The 17,988-nt window shown below is 37.1% G+C and overlaps 2 protein-coding genes across 2 annotated transcripts; both read left to right on the forward strand.

Moving 5' to 3' along the window:
• Positions 1–554: 554 nt before the first annotated feature.
• On the forward strand, positions 555–875 carry LOC128567371 (keratin-associated protein 21-1-like). The gene has a single exon (XM_053564597.1). It carries the CDS (start codon positions 555–557, stop codon positions 873–875), a length of 321 nt encoding a protein of 106 aa, XP_053420572.1.
• A 5,098-nt stretch (positions 876–5,973) lies between these two features.
• Positions 5,974–6,264, forward strand: LOC128568160 (keratin-associated protein 21-1-like). Its single transcript, XM_053565857.1, has 2 exons — positions 5,974–6,170; positions 6,201–6,264. The coding sequence occupies exons 1-2, from the start codon at positions 5,974–5,976 to the stop codon at positions 6,262–6,264; spliced, it is 261 nt and encodes an 86-aa protein (XP_053421832.1).
• The last annotated feature ends 11,724 nt before the right edge of the window (positions 6,265–17,988 follow it).

A 17,988-nucleotide genomic window follows, 5' to 3' on the forward strand; every position in this document is an offset into this window, starting at 1 on the left:
AGCAGATGCGGATCTGTTTCCTGGGATTTAAGGGAGGTTGGAGCAGGTGAAAGTGCAGAGTAGGTGGGAGAAAGAAGCCTGGTGGGAAGTCTTGCCATGATTTCAGCAAGGAGACAGGAGGATTTCCCTCCTTATGGATAGAGGTAGACATTTAGGAAAGGGCGAGACAAAAAAGGACAAAATTTTCTTAGATTTCCTCAAAACCCTGTTATATAAGATATATACTTAGGAATAGGAGGTTTTGAAAATGGATACCAGTCTTATTTGTAGGCACATGACTTTGTTGAGACAATTATTTGACAAAGCAAATTGAAATGATGTCTTTTAAATAAAACTGGAGTCTTCAAAATAATTGGCTCATGTTTAAGTACACCATTATTGATGGTCAACAGTGACTGGCACATAATAGCTGTTCAAATATTTGCTAGCTGTGTCACAGAATGAATGGCATGTTCTGGCAATTACTGATGGTATATAAAGGTCCCAGGGAAGAAGGCGCCTACACTTCAGAAACATCGTCCTGCAACCCACCTGAACTCTCTCCTCCTGACAACATGTGTTGCAACTACTATGGCAACTCCTGTGGCTACGGCTGTGGATACGGCTCTGGCTACGGCTGTGGATACGGCTCTGGCTATGGCTGTGGATATGGCTCCGGCTGTGGCTGTGGATACAGCTCTGGCTATGGCTGTGGATACGGCTCCGGCTATGGCTGTGGCTATGGATGTGGCTATGGCTCTGGCTCTGGCTGTGGATATGGCTCCCGTTATGGCTGTGGCTATGGATCTGGCTATGGCTGTGGTTCTGGCTCTGGCTTTGGCTACTGTGGCTACCGGCCATTCTGCTACAGAAGATGCTATTCTTCTTGCTGCTGAACCATCCACTACCAGAGGACCGTTTGCTTCTGAAATGATACTTCTAAAGATAGTTCTGATTTAAGGATCCATGCCTCAAGATTTCTATATCCAAAAGGTTACATACTTGGTAAAATCTTGAACTTGTCTAATACCTTAGAGTGGAATCTCTGTAGCCCTGGGAGCCATGTATCATCTCATCATCTTTCCGAATGTTAGCTTTTACTCCCTTCATCTCTGATTCTCTGTATGACTGTGTTAAAGACTATACCATCTACATTTGGAGGAAGGTACTTATTTTCAATAAAAATGGATCTTTCCTTTTAACTAACCTTTGTGTACTTGCTTGTGAATTACTCCATTCTTGAAGTGTTTTGGACTCTTCAGGAACCTGGGCTAATAATATGTTCAGTGAGCCTTAGGTACTTCCTTGCTCTAATACAAATATTCCTTCTTATGCTTGCATCATAAATAATGTCTTCATTAATGCCTCTCAGACCCCCATGCTCCGCCCTCACAGAGTATTTCAGAACTGTGCTTTGGAAATGGCAGTGAGGGTCCCGAATGAAGCTGGAGGGGAAAAGAGAGGAGGAGTGACAGCTGCCTAGGAGATTGTGACAAAACACCCAGGGAAAGAAGAAATAGCCTGAGTGCTTAAAGAAGAAATGGAAAAGAAGAGATTGTCTTGGGGTTATTTAAAAATTAGGGTAAGACTTGGATGTTAGGCATGAGAAATAAATAATTAAGGAAAGGATGAGTTAAATGAAAAAGTACACTATCATGTCATGTGCATTTGATAGACATGCAAAGGTATTTATTTGTGTATATGGAGGTTGAGGAAAGTGATTTAATATTGAATTAAGTATCATTTTAGACACAGATGGCACAGTAGAAAAAAGTATAGACAAATTTCCTGCTCTGCATTGTTTGCATTCTACCAGATGAAGGTAAAAATATGAGTAAAAGTTAATTATAAATTCAGACGTAAATGCTACAGAAACAGCTGAAGGCAAGAAGGGTAAGGATTGCAGTATAGAGAGACAGCTCAGAGGGGTATTTTAAGTGGTGACATTTTAGCTGATAATAAAAAGTCACCAGTATCAAAAGAAGACGAGGAAGGATTGTGCCGAGTGCACACTAGGAAGAAAAGTTCATTAAGTTTTGGGTATGATCAGGTGGTGCCGCATTTTTCAATTGGAAATGAGCAAAGTCCCATATTTTAATGGAGTTTGCTTCGGATTGGGGCAGACATGAAAATGGGATTAAAAACCCTAGTCTAGATGGCTGGCTGACTTTCTAAAGTAGTTTACTACTTTTAGGGGGTCTGATGTTAGTGTCTTTTCCTCATCTGAGCATCCAGAACCCTATCATTTAAATCATGCAAAAGAAAAAGACTTTTAGATTCAGTAGCACCAATGTCTGAACCAGCAGTAATAGATGTGTCCCTGTCTTGTCCCCACCACGGGGGCCATTACACAAAATTTGACTCTCTGAGGCCCCTGGAGCTAGGAGATCCCACAAAATGTCCACCACCAAAGAAGATGGCTCTACAGCCAAAGTCAGCTATGTCCAGGATGGAATTTGTCTATCTGATGGAGAATCAGGTTCATGAGCAGGATGGTTTGTACTTCTGAAACACTTGTAAGTGAGATCCGAGGACAGGCTCTACAACTTTGAAGTTACTATGACAAACAGCAGAAAGGAATTTTAATAATTATAGCTCTTTGAAAATATTACTTTTGTTTCATTATTTTTTTTTGTCATTGAAGGCATTCTGAAACAAGGAAAGATATCATTGATTAAGCATGTATAAAATAATTTATACATCCCAGAAATATTCCTCACAAACATATCTTCTAAACATGAAATGCTGTGACTTCCTTATTCAAAGAAAATTTTGAGACTTTCAGCTGTGTGAAATGAAAAAAAAAATGGTGATAATGTTAATAGAGACACTGATGATAAAATTGGAAAAGGTTTGTGTGTGTGTGTATGTGTGTGTATATGTCCTTGTGTAGCATGAGTCCAGTGGAAGAAATGAATATTTGCCTGAATATATTAATCACATTCTGTAGGAAAGGGAAGACATTTAGTGGGTATTTTCTGCAGTCTGGAACTGATTTAAGCTTCAAATTTCCTTTATAAAGAAACATAAAATTCTTTCATTTGATGAGTTATTTCATCTTATAGAGGCTATAAATTGTAAAATCATTTATTTATTCTGTAGTCATTTAACAAACCTGAATATTCATGCTCCAGCTGTGTGTTTTGATTGGTCTGGGGAGACAGAGATAAAAAATGTGGTCCCTTCTTCTAAGAATTCAAAATCTTCAGTGGGACACAAAAATCATAAATCAGACATTCACATGAAAGCAGGTATGCTTGCAGGTATGATGGGGCTACCGAGAAGAACTCAAGGAAGAATCCTAAATCAGTCAGAATATGGAAAGGAAGGCTAGACAAGGCTCTGAAATTGCTTCCAAAAGAGAGTGATATATGAGCAGAGCCACAAAGGAAGATAGGATTGGTCAGTTACATAAGAGGGGAAAATAGAATTCCAGGAAGAGGAATTTAGGGAAAGGAGCAAATAAACAAATCTTACAGAGCTTTACATTTCAATTTTTTTCTTTAAAAGGAGTGAGTTGTGTAAGTATCAACCTTTCAATTCAATATTTAGAACTTCTTTGATCATTTCTTAGAAAGCCAGTCTAATAGTGACAAACTCCCTTAGTGTTTGCTTGTTGGGGAAAGACTTTATTTCTCCTTCATTTATGAAACTTAGTTTCGTAGGTACAAAATTATTGATTGACAGTTACTCTGTTTAAGAAGACAAAGAATAGTAGGACATCAATCTCCCTTCTGGTTGGTAAAGGTTTCTGCTGAGAAATCTGTTGTTAATCTGATAGGATTCCCCACCCCCCGACACCCCAAAAAAGGGGACAAAATTGGATGCATCTCATTACCTAAATTCAAGTTATACTACAAGTCTGTAGTAACCCAAACAGCATGGTGGGGCTCAAAACTGGACAAATAGATTAGTGGAACAGAGTAGAAAGCCCAGAAATAAAGAAATACCTACAACCAATTGATCTTCCACAAATCAGACAGAAGCATATATTGGGAAAAGGACATCTTATTCAATGAATGCTGGTGGGAAAATTGGTTAGCCACACGCAGAAGAATGACACTGGGTCTCTTTTTCTCATGATATACAAAACCCAACCCCAGATAGATTAAAAATTTAAATGTGAGACCTGAAAAAATAAAAATTCTAGACAAAATCCTAGGAAAAACTCTTCTGGATATTGGCTTTGGCAAAGAATTCATGACTGAGACTCCTAAAGTTAATTAAATAATGATAAAAATAAACGAAACTTATTTAAATTAAAAATCTTCTTTAGCAAAATATGCAAAATCTACAAGGAACTCACCAAGAAAAAAAAAAGCAACTGCATTAAAAAGCGAGAAATGACATGAACAGGCACTTTTTTTTCAAAAGAAGACATGCAAATGGCCAAGAAACAAGAAAAAATGCTCAATATTGCTCATGATCAGAGAAATGCAAATCAAAACTGCAATGAGATACTATCTTACTCCAATTAGAATAGATAAGGAAATACAAAGATTGCAGATACTTTAGTCTTTTTTGTATCAACAGAGCTTGATCCAAAGAAAATGCTAATTTTGTCTCCCTGAATAGTTTCTGTGTCCCAGAATAGTGCTTTAATGACATAGGTCTTCAAAAATTCTTGTAAAATCAAATAATACGGTTTAGTTACTCTCTAGAGAAACTATCAACAGATCCATGCAGATAAATATTGTCATGCTAAAACTACTTTGACAGGAAATCTGGTGACCTGTTAATGTGGAAAGGGGCCATGGAGTTTGGAGAAGTGGAGCCAATATTGAATACTGAGTTTTAGTGGAAAGAATTATAAGATTAGGACAATCATAATTAAAAGTCAAACCTACAATCTAAGGTTTTTATTTTGAAGTGCAAGTTTCTGATCTATAGTGCTTTCCCCCGTATTGACTAAAATTTAAGATGTCTAGAAAAGTTATCACCATTTCTACTCAAATGATATGTGCACTTCCACTTTCATTGTAGCACTATTCACAATAACCAAGACATGGAAAAAACCTAAGTGCATATTGATGAATGAATGAATAAAAGAAATTATGGTATATGTGTATATATACACAAGGTGTCCATAAAGTTCTTGTGCAATTTAAAATAGTCAACAATTTTATGGACACTCTTTGTATATGTGTATGTGTATGTATACATATACTGGAATATTATTAAGCCACTAAAGAAAGAAATCCTGCCATTTACAACTATGTGGATAAATCTGGAGAGCATTTTGCTAAGTGAAATAAGTCTCATTGAGGAGGGCACATACTATATGATCTTATATGTGGAACCTAGACAAGTCAAACTCATATGTAGAGAGAGGAAAATGGTGGTCATTTGGGGCTGCAGAGTAGGAGAAATGGGGAGATGGTCAAAAACTACAAACCTTCAGTTGTAAGGTGAGTAAGTTCTGGAGAAATAATATACTGTATGGTATCTATAGTTAACAATGCTTTATTGCATACTTGAAATTTGCTAATAGATTTTAATTGTTCTCACCACAAAACAAAAAACCAACAAAAGTGCTAATTAGGTAGAGTGATGATTATTTTAACTAACTTGATTGTGGGAATAATTTCACAATATATGTAGAATGTGTATATTGAATCATTGCATTTGTCTACCTTAAACATATACAATTTAACTTAATCAATAAAACAGCAAAAATAATAAAAACCACAACATCCTACTTTACATTATTTATGTTAAGACTCAAAAGAAGCCTACTTGTCCAATGTGTAGGCTACAGCTGTTTTCATATAATTCTCATGACTGGCTAGGACCAAATCCTGGACATAATTACCCGGAAAACTCGTCCTTAGAATGATAAGCTTGTTAACAAGCAAATTGCTGTGGTAATGAGCAACAGAGTCTGTGTTCTGTGCTCCGCCCATTTCTGGTGGTATATAAAGGTCTCAGGACAGGGGAAGACATTCAGATTTCAAATCCTCCACCTGAACTACCAAAAGCACAGCTCTAGACATCATGTGTTGCAACTACTATGGAAACTCATGTGGTAGCTGTGGCTACGGCTGCGGCTATGGTTCTGGCTATGGCTGCAGATATGGCTCCGGCTATGGCTGTGGCTATGGCTCAGGCTATGGCTGTAGATATGGCTGTGGATACGGCTCTGGCTATGGCTGTGGCTATGGTTCTGGCTATGGATGTGGATATGGCTCCGGGTATGGCTGTGGATATGGCTCTGGATACAGCTCTGGCTATGGCTGCTGTGGTTACCAGCCATTTTGCTATAGAAGATGTTATTCTTGCTGCTAGAACATAACTTCAGTGCATCTTTTCTTCTTAAAGGACCATTTCCAGGCTATTTCAGTTTCAATGTCTCACAATCCCATCAGATTCCCCTGAATAGAGTACTGTAAGACTGCAGAAACCAGCTGTCTCTCTGGCATCCTGCTTGGCATTGCAGGCAACTGAGTTACCCCATGAAGTTTCTGGAAGACAGAAGAGCTCATTTATCTCAGAATACAATTGTAAATCCAGTGCCTTGTTCTTTTCCATGTGTCTATATTGTGTCTGCTTCCAAATAAACATGGTTCATTGGTCCTAACAAGTTTTTGTAATTCTGTTTCCAGCATGCTATTTTGTCTTAATATTTCAATAACCTCCTCAGAGATTGGAGGGATTATACTTAGCTGCTCATATTCTATTGTATGTGTCTGGCTTCCATTCTGATTGGTCTCTGCCCATAACATATGATATGTTACATATCTTCAATATTATCTTGCAAAAAATTGCTTCTTACTGGCTGAGTCTTGTGTTTTAAATTCATTTTTACCTAAAGGTTTGCTCTTTTTTAATTTTTTAGAGACAGGGTCTCACTCTATCATCTAGGCTAGAGTGCAAGGGCACTATTATGGCTCACTGTAACCTTGAATTCCTGGGCTCAAGTGACTCTCCTGCTTCCACCTCTCAGGGAGTGGACTCTACAGGTACATGCCATATGCTTTGCTAATTTTTCAAATGTTTTGGAGATGAACTCTGGCTGTGTTGCCCGGACTGGTCTTGAACTCCTGGCTACAAGCAATCGTCCTGCCTCAGCCTTCAAGGTGCCATAGCCATCATCTCTCCTGGAGGAGGTGTAATCATTTACTGAGTTAAAGGAAAAAAATCATAGCTGTGGCTCTCTCTTCCTGTCTCTCTCGGTCTCTCCTCTCTCCCCATCTCCTTTTCCTCTCTCTCTCTCTTTTTACCCCCTCTCTCTCTCCTTTTCTTTCCTCCTTGGTGCTGCTCTGCAGCATCCCTCCCTCGCCAATAAAAACCTTTCATACAAGCAAAAAAAAAAAAAAAAAAAAAAATCATAGCTGTGGGTAGGCAAAATTCAAAGTTGACCCCAAATAAACCTCCCCTTACATGATTCCCTCTCTTTTATTGTGGAAAGAACCTGTAACTTGTCTTTCACTTTGGGAAAGATGATGGGATACAAAACTTCCCTGATTATGTTATGTTTAGGGTTGGCACAGAAAAACACAAGGTATAAACTTGAATTTCAGATAAATAACAGATAACTTTTTAGTATGCACATGTTTCATGCAACGTTAGGGGACATACTTACTAAATCTGGCAACTCTAATTAAGTGATATGGCAAAGAGATTTTTTTAGATGTCCTGGCTGACACCTTCACTGCAGTATTGTTAGACCTTGACCACAGATCCCAGCTGGCCTAAATTTATGGTTCTAATCCATGAATTGAGGCTGAGATAATGAGTGAGTGTTGTTTTAGTGACTATCTTGTACTAATTTGTTATGCAGTAATAGAAAAGCATTAAAATAGTCTTCCTCTTCTGTTTTCTACACTATCTGGTAAGACACGTGGTTGTCTTGGGCAACCAGGATAATATATCTGCACATAGCAGAGATTAGGAAGCCAGTCATAACAATGGGTTTCAAGGAAACACCATTCTGGAGACAGAATGAAAGAGCGAGAGCAACTATAAGCATACTTAATGGGAGTGGCTTGGGAACAAAATATTTAAATAGATTTTATCTAGGACCCTCAAGTGATATGGGAACAATGACAGATTGTAAGGCACCCGTGGGGTTTATAACAGAGTATTACATAGTGCAACAGATCATTATAAGGAACAATGAGGTTCCTGTTAACAGTAAGGGAGATTTTATGTAGCATAACAAAGAAGAAATACTTGAAGTTGGTAATATATAAGCTGCTTGACTTCAGTAAGTTTCTTAACCTCTTTTTGCACCTCAATTTATCATGTTACCTACCTATTTCATATTTTCACTGGGATCAAATAGATAAAAATGTCTGAAGGGATTTATAATTTATAAAACACTCAACAACTATTGAGTGAACTAAATGGACACCTACAAGTTGATAAAAATGTATTGAGGGATGGCCACAGGAGAGACGATAGTATCAGAACATTATATTCATGGGTATTTCGATTCATAGGAACTCTATAACATGAAATATTGAAGAGTTTCTGTATTTAGGGCAGCATTGGGCTCCTAATAAATCACTTATGAAATGTTAAGTAATTAACAAGCTAGCCAAATTAAGGCATGGCTGCTGTATCTACCAACCATTTTGCTACAGAAGATGCCTTCCTCTTGGTGCTAGAACATCATCCTAGAACAAGTTTCTAAAATCATATTTTAAGATTAATACTTCCTCCCAAAGGAAGCCTATATAAAGATTGTGTGTTATCTTGGTGTGCTTCAAAGAACTTGTTTGTTACTGAGAATATATAAGTGCTCCAGAAGATTTTATTCTTATTATATTCAAAATGAAAATTATTGGTTCTCTTTTTCTTCAGTTTTATATGAATCATAGGCATAAATACTCTGTAGTTAAAGAAAATGATACCTTTTCAATAAACAAATTTTGTTTTTTGCAATTGTTTGTGTTTTTTCCATCAGAATTTTCACTGACTTCAGTATCTGTGTCCTTGCTAGAAATCTGGGCAACTACCATGTTAGTGGAGCTAAGGTTGATTTACTCTTTCAACTGCTACTTACTATTCATTCTTTCATTAATACAAGGTGGTTTTGTTTACAGCGGGGTTGTAGTACATGTTGATGGTAGGTAGAGTGAAGCTTTCAACCTTGATTGCTTTTTCAAAATTATTGTGACTGTGGGTAAAAATTACAGTTAGATAGAATAAGTTTTGTGTTTTATTAGTCAGTAGGGTGACAATAGCAAATGACAATGTATTGCGATTTCAAGATGTCTACAAAAGAAAATTTTGAATGTTGTCACCACAAAGAAAATGTTTAAAGTAAGTAATTATTCAATACATATGTTGAAATATCACATTGTGCCCCATAAATATGTGTAATTAGTATGTGCAATGATGAATTAAAACAAAAAATATGTTGACTAATCCATCTAAATATTCAAATCAGCTTGTCAATATCTAAAAAAAAGAAAATTCCTGCTGAGATATTGATAGGGACTGAATTGAATCTATAGGTCAATTCTGAGGGGATTGATAATAATAACCTCATAATAATATTGAGTACAACCCATAAGTGTGGCTTATCTCTGCATGTATTTAAATCTTTGATTTTTTGTTGGGCTTTAATGCAACACTGGACAAGACTAACTGTATTTGTACCCACAGAAGACAGGTTCCAGTGGGGGAGACAGACAGAAGTTTAAACAACCAATTAGACACCCAAAAAACTAAATAAAAATAAATGAACAATGTTGTCAGTTGTTTTTTATAATCATTAATAAAATAAACAGTGGTATGCTGTAAGAAGTCAAAGGGTCATATTTCAAATGGGAAGATCAGGTGAGTGGCTTTCAAGAAGTGACATTTAAGCTGGGATTTGAAAATCTCAACTGAAGTAGGTGTCAGAACTGGGGAATGAATACAGGAGGGGGAACAAGTGAAAAGGGCTGGAGGTGGTGGGTGTTTACCAAGCTTGGGAACTGTAAAGAGATCCACCTGACTACACTCAGTGTATACGTAAGAGAACAGAAAGAAGCAGTGTAGAAGAGGGAGGTGGGAGATGGCCACGCAGGGCTTCATGCTGTAAGGAGTTCAGATGTGTTCGGATTTTATTTTATGGTATTGACTGGTTTATTCACCCATTTGTTTTTGTGTAATACTTGCAACTTTCAACTATCTTTTATGCTTATTTATTAAATGTTATGTAAACACACAAATTCAAATGTATGCTATTTATTACCATGTACAAATGTATAGTTGTACAAATGACAATATCGTTCATTTATGTCGACACTAACTCACACCTTCTCACAATTTCTATACCATTCCAAAGTGCATGAGTGGATCAGACTGCGGAGAGAAGACAGAAAGATGCCATGTTAGGATATGAGAATAGTTGAGACGATATGTGCTATGTTCTAGACTTGAAAATTTGCAAAGGAAGCTCGGAGAAGGAGGGGAAAGAAAGAGAAGGCTAGAAGAAAGAATCTTTAGAAGCTTGTACCTCATAGCAGTTTGCATTGAGGATTTTCTATACACATTCAAAGGTTGTTACGGGAAGGTAGGCTAACATTGGTCTCCTGGTTCCAGGAGCCAGAATTAGAACAACATGTTTGAATTATGAGAAAGTAGATTTTTTAATATGTGACCATTTCCAAAAATAAAAAAAAGGAATTTGGTGCAGAAGGGGATTACCAGCTTTAGTCTACCATACTATATTTATTCTTGGTTTTATGAGGAAATGAAATGATACAGGCACCAGATAAATCTCACTGCACCTTAACACCTCTTCCAAATTAGAATTTTAAAGAACGCTGATTTTACAATTGAAATGATGACTACCAGGGATAGATTCAGAGTCACTAAAGAAAGTGATAATGTTCTTAAAAGCAATCGGAAAGAAGGGAAAAGACACAACTTTTTTTTTTTTTTTTTCAGTTTTGGCCAGGGCTGGGTCTGAACCCGCCCCCTCTGGCACTTGGGGCCAGCGCCCTATTCCTTTGAGCCACAGGTGCTGCCCAAGACACAACTTTTTATAGGTATGGATGGTGGCCAGAGATGATGAGCATATTTTGAATATCTTCTCTTACAGGAGAGAAACAAGGCACAATAGTTGAGGAGAGGTCACAACAACCATATTAACAAAGTAAGGTAGGTCTCTGAGATTTGCTCGAGTATCCCAGAAGCTTAAATCTCAAAAGGAGGCAGGAGATAAAAATATTTCATATTAATAGTGAATACATGTGATGTGTGTTTTTCCAATCTTTGATACCTCATTTCAGATAATGCTCTCCAGTTTCATCCAAATTGTTGCAAAAGGGCTTACATTTCCCCTCTTCATGGTGGAGTTGTACTCTGTGCTGTATAATATTAAATTGGAACTAATCAGTGAGCACACCTGTGCACAGAGGGAAGTAAAAGTCAGGGCAAATTGAGCTGGGGGGATGGACAAAACCCTACCGAATGGGTACGATGAACACCATCCCGGTGATGGGCACACGTATAACCCTGGCTCAAGCATGATGACACTGATACTTGTCATCAAAAAGATTTGCAATCCTGTAATATTTTGAAATTTAAAAAACCTGAGGAAAAAACAAAATCTTAATAGTATTAAAAATATTTCATATTAACCAAAAGCTGCACTCAATACTTCATGGGAGATATGTTGGGTAGGAATCAGGAAAGAAATGTGCAACAAGGGTCTCAGGTTACATTAGGAACTCCGCATCAGTGATTGTGAGAGATTTAGGTTGTATAGAAACTATTAGCATAAAGAGATTTTCACAATATAATGAGATTGTTTAAGACAGCAAGTTGACAGTTTCCGTAAGCTGCAAACATTCAAAGAGAAGCTACTGATCCCTCTCTGGAGAAAATCATAGGCTGCACGTAGGATTCTAACTCCCCTGAGCATTGGCCTCCTCTTTAGTTAAAATGACATTCATAATTCACAATCTGGTAGTTTCACAGAATGATTTTAAGTCTCAAACACAGACATCTGAAGAGGAAACATTTCCAGGAGAAAAAGCATTTGTAAGTAGAGAAAACGGCCCATTGGTGTGTAGAATTGGATAAAATCACATTTTGACTGAGATTAAATTGATATGTAAGAAAGGGAGAGTACAGAGGGGAAAGGTGTATCTGTTAATATTACTCACATAGAACTTTTGAAGTATGATCTCATGAACCAGGAGGGCCCTTAAGTAGGGACACATTATTCACCTCCACAAACGTCTTCAACCGCGGTGTGGTCACTCTTCCAAACACAGACTGACTGACCTTTACCCAGCAATCCTGTGACAGCCTGGGAATGCAGAAATTTACCCTATTTAACACACCCTGTTTAAAACATAGGTATGTTTCAATTTGGGTATTGGTCATTTTAATAAATTTTCATGGTGACTGTGCTTCCAAATATGCTTTGAAGCCAAGCCCTGTGATGTGTTGCTTGATTCTGTATTTTTACAAAAGATTGCTATATGAAATGCTTCAGGCAAGGTGTACTGAGGTCAATTACACGGTAGTTCATTTTCCGAGGGTGTTTGTTCATTGTTGAAAATTTTCTTATGAAAAATATTAATTGATATATATGCATATATTTTCCCATGTACTTTAAAAATAGCAACATTAAAGTAAATCCTAAAATATTAGCATAATAAATAGATCAACCCAAGTACATAGAGAGATTTGAAGAACTGTTATTTGAGAACACTTGTATTTCAATAACGGAAAGTGGAGAAAGAAATAAATATATTGTGTCCAATGTATCAGGTATGTGGTACAAACTTTCTATTTACTATATATTTTCCATATGTCCCTTAAATATTTTTTAAATACATGTAATTATTTTTAATCTCATTTAATAATTGTAGAAACCAAGGTTCATATAGCCTGAGAACATTTTCAATGACCATAATATTATTAAGTGGCTCAGCCAGGATATTGATCAGTCTGTTGGCCAGAGAAAGTTAATTGTCCTACTGAGCCTCAGGAACTTGGAAAAGAAACCATACTGGTTATCACGTTATGGCCTGTCAGTCTCAAATGTATTCATTCAATGTATGTGCTTTGATAACAGATGGAATTCCTTTAAGCATTTCTTCTTTGACATGAGCACAACTTCAACTTTTCTCAGGAGAGGACGTTGCAGGGACATTGCAGGAGGAAGCAGCTTACCTGCATCCTATGGGTGGAGCACAGAAGGGAAGGAGAGGGTGTTGGCAGTGCAGGTCTGCTGAAACTCACCTCAGATTTGGGTCTGGAATATGCTGGATTCTCAGGGACATTGAGCTTCAGCAAGGTGATAATTTTTATTGGCCCCTTCTAGTAACTAGCACTTTAAAGATTTTTTGCCCATAATTCTCTGTAGGGCTCACAGATACCCAGGTTTCCTCCACAGGGTTCCCTCCAACCTCTTTCATAGTCTTCCTGTGACCCAGGGCATCCTGGGCCCTCTAATGTCCACACCACAAGGTGTGCACTGCTTGTTCACCAACTGGGCCCCAGAGGGTGCCTTTCGGTTGCTTAGTGACTGCAAAGCAAGTTTTATTTATTTATAAGCTTTAATGAAATAGAATTGATATAAACACACACACGCATTTAATGTATATAATTTCATGAGTTTGGACACATGCTTCCCTCCACGAAACCATATCCACAAACAGGTATGAACACATTCATCATCAGCAAAAGTTTCTTCTGCTCTTTTTTTGTTCATCCTCTAGAGGTAGGAACACATATCATGATACCTACCCTTTTTTTAAAAGTGTACAAGACAGTGTTTTCAATTTTTCTTTTTTTTTTTGTTTGGCCGGGGCTGGGTTTGAACCCGCCACCTCCGGCATATGGGACCGGCGCCCTACCCACTGAGCCACAGGCGCCACCCGTGTTTTCAATTTTTCAATCCATACATTCCTTGAGTGGAACATCACTCCTAAGTTTTTCTTTTCTTGAGTACTTTCCACAGCCTTAGGGTTCCATATAGTTTCTTCTTATCATATAGGTGGTCTTTTATTATAGTCTATAATTCGTGTATGAAACTTTCTCTTACTAACTGATTGTGTGATATTTTTGTTTCCTGATTGGATCTAGACTTGATGGAGAGAGCTTTAGTTCTAGGCGCCATCTGTGTCTATATGGTAGTGAAATCAATGGCAGCAGGCAAAATTGTCTAGTGTGTAAAATGAGAGGCAAAGAAGGACAGTGGAGTAGTCACAAGAACCCCAAAACTTAGGGCAAAATTAAGAAAGAGCTGTCGAGGGTGGGACAAAATTGTAAGAGGGACTTTACCTGACAAATGCGATCAATGTAACATGGTTCTTTGTACCCTCAATGATCCCCAACAATTAAAAAAAAAAAAAGAAAGAGTTGTCAATGAAGAGAGGTCATGGACCAGAAACCCATTTATCATGGATAATGAGAAGATGATATCAAGTCAAAGAAAGGGTGAAGAAGAAATGTCGTGGAAAGGCCATCTGTTATTAATGCTATAACATAAGGTATCTACCACAGTAGCATGAGTATCATCAACATTTTGCTTTGGAGAAGATAGGTGAGACTAAAATCAAGAAAATAACTGTGAACGGTTAAATCAAGCTAATTAACAAATCCATCAGCTTATATTCTTATGTTTTATGGTGAAAATATTTCAGATCTATCCTCTTAGAAATTTTAAAATATACACTTCATTATTGTTATTTATTACAGTCACCATTCTGTGCCATAGATTGCTGATGCTGATTCCTCCTGCCTTCTTGAAATTTCCTATCTTTTGATAAAGTTCTCCCCATTCCCCATCTATTCCATTTGTCTGAAAGAATTAAATATTGATTGGCTACGTTTTAATGGGGAGCAATAGTAGGAAGTACAAACACTGAGCACTGAGTAAGCCCACAGAGAAATCTGTGTTGAAGAGTCGTATTTAATAGCTGGAAACAAAGAAGCCAAGGAATTTCCCTCACTATATATTGAAACTCTTGGAAAAGTTTGTTGTTTATGTAATAAATAATCTATCTCCTCATATAACGGATCCAACAGAAGTTTAACAAATTTTTTTCCCTCCTTCCCTCAAGAAGGATGAAAATATCACAATCTGCCTGGAAAAAGAGGATGGACAAGCTTTATTTTTTTCAGAATAGATGGACAGTGTTCCAGGGTTGGGTGCAGCATGTTGAAAGACTCAATTCCCAAGCATTAGCCAGGTGAGGTGAACTGTAGCCCCATGTACTGGGGAGGCCAAAGAAGGGGGACCTCTTGAGCCCAGGAGTTTGAGGTTGCAGTGATGCAGTGAGCTATGATGGTGCCACTGAGCTGTACTCAGGAAAAAGGAGTGAGACACTGTCTCAAAAAAAAAAAAAAAAAAAGGAACTACATTCACTTCTATTTTGTGGTTTAGTGATTCTGCAATAAAGAATAATTGGAGGTGAGGTTTCTGAAACCTAAATAAGGAAAATCCAGCCAGGAAAGCAGAAAGAGATGATCATCAATTTTTCTATAGTGTTAGAACTAAGAACATAGTAGATTCAAAGTGAGCTCTGAGGCATCCTATATGCCTCAAAGAGAGCCAGTGTTTCTGGATTTCTGGGAATCTCTGAAGAAGATATGCCTTGGATCAGGGAGAAGAAAGACCAGCTCAGTAAAGCCTTTGTAGAAGAACTTGTAAGTGTGAACCTGGATTAGCACAATAATGAAGATGATGTATATAAGTAACTATCCCCTGTGGGATGTTAAGAGATTGAGATACGGTATAGTAATAGTTCAGTTGCTTTCAGAAACAACATCTCATTCCTGTAATTATTGACGAACAGGTGAGGTGATCATCATTTGCCTGGAGCAGGTGCTGAATGGCATATACCTTGCTACTCACTAGTTTTATTACTGTGGTCTAGTAATAAAATCATGCTTTAAAACTCAGTTTTCTTAGATACAACATGTGGAAAAAATATTTTTCCAATATTTCTGGGAGGTCTAAATTTAATAATATTTTCAAAGGTAATTTGTATAACATACATTTTTGTAAGAAACTCTCCTGAATTTATTTCCTTTCTGGGAGTTTGCAAAGGGAAAGCAATAATCAGAGCTTTAAGAGACTAGTTAATATGCAGTTTACGCACATGTGACTCTCTAAGACATGTTTCATGTAATTAGTGATAGATGTTTTATAACTAGCTTTTGTATTTGTTTAAATCTCCCAATGTAAGGTTTTAAATTTCAGAAAAAAAAAAAAGAAAATAGTTACCTCCACAGACATTATCACTTCTCTCTTCATGCTATTTTTTTTTTGTAACATCAAAATTTGAAATAAGGATCTCAATTGTTTTCCACTTATAACCATAGAGTGTTTTCAAGTCATATGTTTGGTGGTAGAAGATAAGTACTTCCCACAACTATGGAAGTGAATATATGTTACGATCCCAAGTCCCATGAATGGACATAATAGTTTCAGCAATAATTTATTGCACAAAATGCTTTAATCACATTGTGGTTAGTTTAATATTAAGGTAGTAAGTGTGTGCAGTTTATAAATGGTGGATCCAGGATCCTGACCCAGGACTATCTGGTTTCAAAAGATTTTCCATTTTATAAAGTTTGTGAATTAGTCTAGGAATGAGGAATGTGAACCAGCTTTTAAAGAGTCAAGAACTGGTGTCCATTAGAAACTTGATTACTGATGCATTTTATAAAGTAGCACGTGCTCCACAATGAGGAGTGGGAATCACACTTTACTCACTATATTTTTGTAAGAGAAGTAACCATCCTTAAGGGGATTATACAGATTTTATATTAACAAAAAATGCTATGAACAATCACAATAGATTTAGGTTTAATTTTGAATTAAAAATTTCCAGGAAAACATTAGATCCTGAAAATAGAAGGACCAATTTAGGAAAACTTATTTTTCTGATCTTGGGATGAGAGTGACTTCTTATTGGGAGATAATTGTAACTGAAGAGAAAAAAGAGCTCCAAAATTAAAAGAAAAAAAAAAGAGCTTCAAAATAAAAAAAAAAGAGTATTCTTTAAATATTGGCAATTTCTAATTGTGGCAAATGCTGACAAATGAGTATATAAAAATAAGTCAGAAAATTACTACTTGGGATATTTTGAAGACACGACAATCAGCACCTGCCGCGGACCGCCAGTCGAATGAGTCTCAGTCCGAGGGCTTTCAGGGCGAGAACGGCTCAGGTTGATTGAAAGGGCGACGCAGGAAAATGACAAACTGCCACACACCAAGGATGATGAAGAAAGCAGTTGTGCTTTACTGATTTTTAGGCATGGTATTTATACATTTTTGACAATGTCTTACAAACTACAAAAGATATTTTTATGACTTGCTGATGCTTACAAAGTTCTTATCGAGTTTTGTAGATGGGAGTAGTCAACTGTCTTTTCTTAGACAATGTTTCTGCCCGTAAGGGGGAACAAAGGACTGCTGCTTATCAGCAGTTACTCTTTTACTTCTCTTTATCTATGTTTAAACCTTCTTTCTTTGTAAAACTGCTTTGTTCACATTTTGTATTTTTATATTTTTATATTTGATTATGATTTTTATGTTGTTAGTGAATTGATAGTGAATTATGTATATGTTTTAAGTGTATAGTGACAAAATTATAGAGAAAGCAATTTCATAGAAAACTTATTTCAAAGAAACAGTTTCAAAGGGACATAAGGTAGAGATAAGAGACCGGAGGGAGCGGGTATCTGGTAGGAACATCTTAACTTATCATCCCTGCATTCTCTTGATACATTGTTTCAATTAACTGACCTTTATGGTGGGAACGTGTTCCCTTGGAGACATTTAGTCTCCATTGTATAGATGAAGTCATGGATTAGTAAGTCATTATGTTTATTCTTAGTTTCTGAGGACATTCAAGCAACAATTAACCATTCAACTCAACAAACAAGTTTCAAACAGGTTTCAGGGTAAAGGTTATTCAGGCCTTTATGCCGCACCTCATGAATACTTACGTTCACTAAAAGGCATGCTAGGCAACTTATGCGCTGCTGTTGCAGGCCAGGGGGACCGGGGGCAACGCTCCGGGGAGCACTCACCGCCTTA

This window comes from Nycticebus coucang, chromosome 16 (genome assembly GCF_027406575.1).
Source record: "Nycticebus coucang isolate mNycCou1 chromosome 16, mNycCou1.pri, whole genome shotgun sequence".
NCBI classification, from domain to species: domain Eukaryota; kingdom Metazoa; phylum Chordata; class Mammalia; order Primates; family Lorisidae; genus Nycticebus; species Nycticebus coucang.

What these genes read in the sequence shown, in the direction of transcription:
- LOC128568160 (XM_053565857.1), top strand. Translation starts at nt 5,974, where the DNA reads ATGTGTTGCAACTACTATGGAAACTCATGTGGTAGCTGTGGCTACGGC. An exon ending in GGATGTGGATATGGCTCCGG is followed by an intron (nt 6,171 to 6,200) that starts GTATGGCTGTGG and finishes CTCTGGATACAG; the next exon opens with CTCTGGCTATGGCTGCTGTG.
- LOC128567371 (XM_053564597.1), top strand. Translation starts at nt 555, where the DNA reads ATGTGTTGCAACTACTATGGCAACTCCTGTGGCTACGGCTGTGGATAC.